Here is a 9,580-nt window from a genome sequence, read left to right on the forward strand (position 1 = left end):
GAAAGAGCCAATTTTGGGAAGATAGGTGACGGTGAGTTAAAAGATAGTCCAGAGGTTAAAGCTACTGCAAAAGTTGACATGTGGCAGGAGTAAAACTTCAGCATGTTTCATTATCACCTTCAGAGACTTGTTAAAATACAAGATTGCTGGGCCCTACCCACAGACTTCCTGACTCAGATCTGACATGGAATCCAAAAATGTGCATCTCTAACAAATTCTCAGGTGATGCGGATATCGCTGGTCCAGGGATCAAACTCTGAAAACACTGTGTTAGAGGAACACAAAGAAGGCAAGTGTAGCTGTACTACATGTATGTTATTTAGTGAGGTTCAGAGAGAGAAGCATGTTTGTATGTAATCATAAAAGTTCAAATTTTATTCTGAGATTGGAATCAGTTATGGTAGCTCTGAAACAGGTCTCATGATCTCATTCATGTTTTAAAAATATCACTCCTAGGGGTCAGGGGTGGTGGGAGATAAAAGGTGGAATAACTATAAAGAGGTAGCATAAAACGGATCTCTTTCTGGTAATGGAATACCTCCTTATCCTGATTGCAGTGGTGGTTATACGAATCTACACGTGATAAAATGACACAAAACTATACTCACACTTCATTCCCGTGTTAATTTCCTGGGTTTGATAATGGTTTATAGTTAAGAAAGATGTAACCAAGGGAGGGAACAAAGAGAAGGGCACAAGGAACTTCTCGGTACTATGTTTGCAACCTCCTTTGAATCAATTAATTATTAAAAATTTGGGGGCATCTGGGTAGCTCAGTTGGTTAAGTGACTGCCTTCAGCTCAGGTCATGATCCTGGAGAGTCCCAGGATTGAGTCCTGCATCAGGCTCCCTGCTCAGCACGGAGTCTGCTTCTCCCTCTGACCCTCCCCCACTCTCGTGCTCTCCCTCCCTCCTTCTCTCTCTCTCTCTCATTCTTTCTCTCTCAAATAAATTCTTTAAAAATAAAAAAAAAATTTTTTAATTAAAAATTTTGAACATCACTCTTGGTACTGCTGGAGAACAGATGAGAGGGAATCAACAAGAGGGGAAACAGAAGGAAGAGACTATTATAGTATGCTAAACAACAAATGGTGGTGGCCTGGACTAGAATGGAGAGAAGTAGGCAAATTTAGGATATATTATAAAGACAGAACCAAACAGCTAGCAGACATGGCTGCAAAATTACTTTCATACATACTCTCCCCCATCCAGCTTTTAGTGAGGACCTATATTAAAAACATCTATCTAAAGAAAAATTTTAAAGCTACAGCAGAGCCTCTGTTAAAAAATAAATAATACCTAAAAGGACAATAGCTGGAAACATGTTATCAAGCATATAAATTACTATCATTAATAGTGAGTTTTTAAAAATTATTTACATTGTAAATACACAGGAAACTAGAATGGCAGAACAGGGGAGAAGGGGAAACAGAACAGTGAAGGAGAAAGAAAAATCAAGGATAATTCCTGGGTTTTTATTTTTAAATGGTTTAGGTTAAGCGAGGGAAGTTGGAAAAGAATCAGATTTGGGGGGAAGGAAATCAAGAATTCTGGCTTGGTAATATTAAGTTTGACTCTTACTAAACATCTATGTGGAGAAGCCAACTAATATTTGGATATGAATCTAGAGATCCAGACAAAAATTCTGACTAGAAATACAGATTTAAAAGTAGTCAGCATATATATAGTAGCTGAAATCATAGGACTGGATAACGTCAGCCCACGGAGTGTGTACAGAAAAGAGAATGGGGCTCATGAATCGTGAAATATCCCAACATTTCAAGAGTATGACAGCAACTGATTGGGCAATTCAAGAAGATAATATGCTGCATTTTAAAAAATGGAAACTTTAAAGACATCATGCTAAATGAAAGAAGTCAGATACAAAAGGACAAATACTGTATGATTCCACTTATATGAGGTACCTTGAAAATTCATGGAGACAGAAAGCAGAATAGTTGTTACCAGGGACTGAGGGAAGGGGAGAACAGAGAGCTATTACTTAATGGGTATAGAGTTTCAATTTGGAATGATGAAAAAGTTCTGGAGATAGATGGTGGTGATGTGATGGTTGCACAACAATGTGAATGTACTTAATGCTTAGTCACTAAAACCAGAAACTTCAAAATGGTTAAAATAGTAAATTCTACATTATGTATAATTTACCACAATATTTTTTAAAGTAATGGAAATCTATATGAAAAACAGATCTTTCTTATTCTACAAAGTAGTTAGTTCAAGTAAGACTTCCCAATGATTTTTAACATCATAACATGGCAATCACTATGATTTTATGCATCTTATTCATTTGGGTCTTCTGATTATGTGAACTATTCTGAGCAGGAACATGCAATTTTTTTTTTTTTTTAAAGATTTTATTTATTTATTTGACAGAGAGAGAGACAGCGAGAGCGGGAACACAAGCAGGAGGAGTGGGAGAGGGAGAAGCAGGCTCCCTGCTGAGCAGGGAGCCCGATGCGGGGCTCAATCCCAGGACCCTGAGATCATGACCTGAGCCAAAGGCAGTCACTTAGCGACAGAGCCACCCAGGCACCCCAGGAACATGCAATTTCTTAGCCCACCCTGGACTCTTCGTCATTCCCTACTCCTAATCCTGCTCTTATAAACACTGTTAATATCTGATCCTAATCATACCCTACATACATCCATAGTCTGTGCTTTCAACCTCATCCTCTCATGGACCTTTGCTATTTGTAGGAGTTAGCACTACTTACAACCTCCTATGTCATCCACTATTGTAAAAAAAACTGTCACTGCTATCATGTATCAGATCATCAGAAGAAAGGAAAAAAACCTGGGAGTACAACAAGGTTTCATAATATCCATCAACTAGGCTTGTTGACTCTAAACAACATAATAAACTGACCCAGTGCACAGACTGAGTAGTAAAGAAAAGAAACTGGAATATCTGGAAAACTACATCATTTCAATCTTTGCCTTTTAAGGTTTCTTCAGATTCTAAATAATCATGAGAAGTGGCATTCTGTTAAGTTTACATAATAACATAAAGATGCAGTTTTCTTAGTTGAACAATTTCAGTTGTCAAAAAAAGTAATTTTTGTTGTAGCTGCAGTTGAAAGCTCCAAATAATATATATAAAATAAAACGTATTTTTGCTTTTTTAGTATGACTGTGATCTATTTTCTCCCTCATATTTAAATTGTCACCTATTCCCCTCATCAAATTCAGTAATTTTAATATATCTTCTCATTAGAGTAAGGTTAGCTACTTAGACAAGATCCTGAAATATCTTAACTTTCTGTGATATGTTTAAAATACTATTAAGACATTTATTGGGGTACCTGGCTGGCTCAGTCGGGTTAGGCATCCAACTCTTGATTTCAGCTCAGGTCATAATCTCAGGATACTGAGATTGAGCCCCACATCGGGCTCCACGCTGGGGCGTGGAGCAGGCTTGGGATTCTCTCTCCCTCTCCTTATGCCCCTCCCCCCACCCTCTCTAAAAGAAAAAAAAAAAATACACAGGGCTTAATTAAAATACCAAGAATTCAAAGGGGATTTGAGAGAGAATTAAGGATTTTGCTCCTGGCACAAAGAAAAAAAGTAAGACATAGAACTGTCTTTGAGTTTTGACCCAAATGCAAAACGTGTCCCCCTCCTACATAAGTTATGGATATCATTATTTTTTAAATTTTCTACTCAATTCATCTATGTCTCCTCTCCCCTATTACAACTAACCAGATAAACTTGAGTAAATGATGATCCTTCTGAGAAAAGAGATAAACTGAAGCTTGAGTAAGATAAATTAGAGTCATATAACTAATTAATAAGGGTATAAGTGTGTTAGAGTATCCCAATTTCTAATCCATGACTTTTAACTTAAAGTTCAGAGCCCTTTACCTTATACCTTTCCCTCTCTCACAACAAAGACATGTGCATTCAAAAGAAGTGGGTAGGGGTATTCATGTTCTCACCCACTGCCACAAATTTCTAACAGAAGAATTTCAGGTACTGGCAAGAAAGGCTTGCCAGAGAACGTGTACTTCATGACATACTGGCAGTCATTCCTATAACTCCTTCCTGGTTATTATTATGACATCCCTAGGGTTATTTCAGTTTTGAATATGTAGCCTTGTTCTATAAATTTCATCAGGATTTTACATTTTAATCCACTCAATTAAACAAGTTCTTTTCATTGTATATCAACCTCTGTGGAAAGAACTGTCAAACATGTGAAACGCTGTATGCCTACCTACTATTAAGTGCTCTCAATATTATGGATAGACTCTGCAGTAAATATAAAATAAGGAAAGAGTAAGATTCACTCACGTCATGAACCTTGTCATCTATAGTCCATATGCATATACAATGTTATAAAACTATGATGAAGCCTCAAACAGGAATTTCACAAACTCACTACACTTTTAAGCTGTATTAACTTAGGTTAACTTAAAAACAGTTATTTAACAACTAGGATATTATATAAGGTATTCTTATTTAAGAGACAATAAAAAATAGATAAACGGGATAGGAGAATCCATAAGGGTTAGAGACCAGGTACAGTAACACTCCTGGAGTAAGAGTGAAACGTTCCAATAATTAAGTAAGCAAAAGTCACATAGTCTTCTGTTTCCTAAGAACTAGAGAATAAGACAAAGAAATAAACAAAAGGAAGCTATTAGGAACTTACCAGAAAAGTAAATTCACATTCAATTTACAAAGTAATTAAAAGGCGGAAGCATCGCTCCTTCCCTCCTCCCCAGCCCCAAATACTTACCATTATCCTTGCTGCTATTTTCTTCAATAGTCATTTGTTCCGCCAATTCAGACAATGATTCATCAATAGTTTGGCTTCCCCGAAGAGTGAGGGATAGCCTTCTCTTAAATTTTTTCATCCTATCAACTGAATGTGACTTGAAAAATCCTAAAAGAACAGAACAGAATGAACACAAAATTAAAGCTCTAAATATTTTAAAGCTCAAGAAAAATGTCATTCTGAGTTTACTGGGAACCTTCAAAATAGGAATATAAACAGGAATTCTCATGGCAACCAGCATCACAAAATCCAACCCCTTCAAGATTCAGTCACTTTGATTAATGCTTTATTTATGCAGTATCATCAGTAGAGCAGGGATTCTACAAAACTAAATAAAAATGGAGGTTTGCAGCATCACAGCTGAATTTAGAGGATTAGAAATTTTCCTAAAATGTGCTTTTTAAAAACCAATATAGTAAAAATATCAACACTATTTTGATGCATAGGTCCCATCATTATAAATATCAATCATCACATTGGAAGCTGTCAGTGGTATCTTTATATATAAATGGGGGGACAGGAGAAGTGAAGGGGGCTGGAGAGAGAATAAAGAATGATGTTCGACACTTTACTAAATAGCTCCAACAGGAATTTTTTAAGTTCTTATTTAACCAATATATTGCATTTTTTTTTTCCCCTGGTCAGCTGTTAGGAACCTCTTCCTGTTATCCTAACAATGCCGAGTTTTAGAAGGAAGAAATGAAAGCCAAATTCAGAGTATTAAATGCATACCCAGTACTACACACTTTCATATCGCTTAATTCATTTAGTCTTCTTAACTCTAAAGACTAGACTATCTATAGCAGCTATACTATCCAATTTTCACAAATAAACTAACAGCTTCAAAGAAATTCCCTGACCGAAGTCAAATGAACAATAAATGAGAGAACTGAGATTTAAAACTAGGATCACCTTTCCCCCCACATTTTAACCTCTCTGAAATTAGGATGTAGCTTATAATTAATGGGATGTCAAAATATAATTGACAGCCTCTTTTTCTTAGTGGTACATACAGTAATGGTATGATTCATAGTAGAGTCTCAAAATCAAACAAGGTATTTGCCGCCAAAACAGATACCTCAGTAATTTACTTGCAACTTCTTTTCTAATTTACTATTTCTTACTTGGGATGAGCAACTTTACCAGATTACAAACATATTATAACCATTAGCCCGACTAAAAGTAAGAGCCTTATAACTCCCCTATGCTAAAATACATGTTTTATCATCCAGCTCTGGGGACTACTTTGAATCTCTAAGTATTTTGCTTATTTTCTCATTCTATTTTCGTGAATAGATTAGTTATAGTATTCTAAAGCTCTTGTCTGTAATCCGGAGTCTGCATAACCTATTTCTATTGTTGATTTATCTCTGTTGGTCCCATGTATGCCTCGTAATTTTTAATTGAATGTTACACATTGTATGTAATGACTGCATAAAAATATGTATGAAAAGTGTAGAGGCTCTAGATTATGTTACCTTCTTCCAGAGATGATTTAATTTTTTTTCTAGCAAGCAGTCAGAGTAGGAGCAGATCACCGCAATCCAATCAAGGACTGGGCTGGCATGAGACTGGGATTCAAACACCATTAAAACTGGCCTACCTCTGATCTGTTCCCACTCCTATGGTGTGCCCCTCTTCAAAGGATTCCAGCTACAAACGCAGGGCTAGAACAAAAAAACTACTGAAAGCTCCACTCAACTTCCTCAGTTGCTTTTTGCTCATCTCTTCTACAATGTTCAGCTTTTATCGTCTTATCCAAAATAACTTGAGCTAGAAAATGCTTCAAGAGGAAAACCAGCACAGAATATATCTATTTCTCCCTTCTCTCCTGAATCTTGACTCCTCAAGGTGTGACTAACTTCAAAGCACTACGAGATGCCTTCAAACTCATTTTTACTCCTACATGTCAAATAGTTCTCCGCAGGATATTTAGTATAATACAAGCTGCTCTATCATAGACAAAACTGGAGGTTTAGGTGTGGATTAAAAGAGATAATATATTTGTGACAGCACCATACTGTTTGATTATTACAGTTTTTTTTAAAGATTTTATTTATTTATTTGACAGAGAGAGAGAGACAGCAAGAGAGGGAACACAAGCAGGGGGAGTGGGAGAGGGAGAAGCAGGCTTCCTGCCTAGCAGAGACCCTGATGCATGGCTCAATCCCAGGACCCCGGGATCATGACCTGAGCTGAAGGCAGACACCTAATGACTGAGCCACCCAGGTGCCCCTCTAGTAGATCTTTAAATCTGGAATTGTGATACCTCCAGCTTTATCCTTCTTTCTCAAGACAGCTTTCGCTATTCAGGGTCTTTTGTGGTTCCATACAAATTTTAGAATTATTTGTTCTAGTTCTATTAAAAAAAATGGTGTTGGTATTTGGATAGGGATTGTACTGAATCTGCAGACTACTCTGGGTAGTATGGACATTTTAACAATAGTAACTCTTCTAATCAATGAGTATGGAATATCTTTCCCTTTGTCTATGTTGTCTTCAATGTCTTTCATCAATGTTTTATAGTTTTCCAAGTATAGGTTTTTCACTTCCTTGGTTAAGTTTAACCCTAGGTATTTTATTCTTTTTGGTGTATAGTGTATTTCTTGCAATAGCCAAGATGTGAAAACAGCCTAAGTGTCCATCAATAGATGAATGAATACTGAACTATACAGAGGATGTGGTATGGGGTCGCCTGGGTGGCTCAGTCGTTAAGCATCTGCCTTCAGCTCAGGTCATGATTCCGGGGTCCTGGGATCGAGCCCTGGAATTGGGCTCCCTGCTCTACGGGAATCCTGCTTCTCCCTCTCCCACTCACCCTGCTTGTGTTCCCTCTCTCACTGTGTCTCTCTCTGCCAAATAAATAAAATCTTAAAAAAAAAAAAAAAAAAAGAGGATGTGGTATGGAATATTACATAGCCATAAAAAAGGATGCAATCTTTCCATTTGCAACAACAATGGATAGACTTAGAGGATATTATGCTAAGTGAAATAAGAAAAAGACAAATACTGTTTAACTTCACTCATATGTGGAATCTAAAAAACAACTGAATAAAAAAATGAAAAGCAGAATCAGACCTACAAATACAGAGAACAAATGGATGGTTACCAGAGGGAATGGGGGGGCTACAAAATGGATGAAGGAAAGAAGAAGATACAGGTTTCCAGTCATGGAATAAGGTTGTATGGTGACAGATGGTAGCTACACCTTGTGGTCAGCATAACATATCATAGAGAGATGCTGAATCACTATGTTATATATATGAAACTAATCTAACATTGTGTGTCAACTATATTCCAATTAAAATTTTAATACAAATAAATAAAATAGATAATATATGTATTTCACCAAGCAAGGTGCATTTATAGGAGGCAGTCAGTAAAATATAAGAGTTGATTCCAACTAAGAAACCTGTTACTGTAGGGCCGTCCTACATGCTAGATTCTTTACTTCTCAGTCAGCCCTTATATAGTTGTACCTTGTTAGTAATCCATGCCATTTGTTTAAAACATATTAGATATTTAATGTAAATTGAGCTATGGCCAATTTCATCTACCTTCTGTCACTGTAAGAATTTATACTAGAGACATTCTCCTTTGTAAGGATCTAAATCACCCCACGCAATAAAGGGGTAACTCTACAAGGCTGGTGTGGGGTTGCGGGGGAGGGAGCTCAAACTCTGCACATTCCAAAGAAAAGACTTAACTGTGATAGACTCCTGAGAAGTAACTTCGAGCCCCTGGAATACCCTGCCTGGTAAGTCTCTTTGTTTGCCTAAGATCTTGGGTCATATGGTAAATGTCTGTTTTTCTATGCCTACGGTTTGAGCCATACTATCAGATGGACCTGGGAGGAGAGGAAGCATAAGGAAAGCTGGTGGAGACAGAGTAGTTAAGATAGTTATATGGGTACTTCCATGCCTATGTAACTGATCCCCAGTGAAAACCCTGGACACCAAGACTCAGGTAAGCTTCCCTGGTTGACAACACTTTGCACATGTTGTCATACAAGGCAGCTGGAAAAAGGAAGCACTGTCCATATAGCTCCACTAGGAGAGGATAACTAAAAACTTGTACCTGGTTTCTCTTGGACTCCCATCCTACACACACTTTTCCCTTTGCTTATTTTATTCTGTGTTGTTTCACTGTAATAAATCATAATCATGAGTTTTTTCTTTGCTTTTCTCTGATTTCTGTGTCCTTCTAGCAAATCACCAAGCCTAAGGATGGTCTTCAAGAAATCTGTATGCCCAAACAGAAACTCTTAAAAGCTGGTAGCTCACAACTACCAAGTTTTCAACTCCAATATTCTCAAACATAGTGGCATGATCACCAATGTCTACTGAACTATACAGACATCACCACTTTTGAATTTTGCACATCATGTTTAAAGTGTGCTGCCTCTTGTTTCAGATGACAAATAAGGACTGAACAACAAACTACAACAGAAATGTTATTATAGAATTAATTCACATAGTAACATCCCATTCTGACCACTTGAGAAGTGGTCAATTCAAACTGCCTTATACTGTAAATGTAAAATACAAACTGGATTTTAAAGACTCAGTATTTAAAAAAAATACTCAGGGGCGCCTGGGTGGTTCAGTTGTTTAAGTATCTGCCTTCAGCTCAGGTCATGATCTCAGGGTCCTGAGATCAAGCCCTGCATCAGGCTCCTTGCTCAGTGGGGAGCCTGCTTCTCCTCTGCCCGCTGCTCCCCCTGCCTGTGCTCTCTCTCTCTCCCTCTGACAAATAAATAAAATCTTTTTTTTTTTTTTTAAG

The 9,580-nt window shown here is 37.3% G+C and overlaps 1 protein-coding gene across 3 annotated transcripts in view; it reads right to left on the reverse strand.

Moving 5' to 3' along the window:
- CDK17 (cyclin dependent kinase 17) overlaps nucleotides 1-9,580 on the reverse strand; it is a 109,154-nt gene that overhangs the window by 37,396 nt on the left and 62,178 nt on the right. For all 3 annotated transcript variants that reach the window (XM_081819084.1, XM_006741892.3, XM_081819083.1), the window contains exon 2: nucleotides 4,760-4,906. In XM_081819084.1, the coding sequence (XP_081675210.1) occupies nucleotides 4,760-4,877 (118 nt within the window). In that variant the 5' untranslated portion in view covers nucleotides 4,878-4,906. The remainder of the gene's footprint in view (nucleotides 1-4,759; nucleotides 4,907-9,580) is intronic.

This window comes from Leptonychotes weddellii, chromosome 5, assembly GCF_054177405.1.
Source record: "Leptonychotes weddellii isolate Sample4059 chromosome 5, ASM5417740v2, whole genome shotgun sequence".
Classification (NCBI taxonomy): Eukaryota; Metazoa; Chordata; class Mammalia; order Carnivora; family Phocidae; genus Leptonychotes; species Leptonychotes weddellii.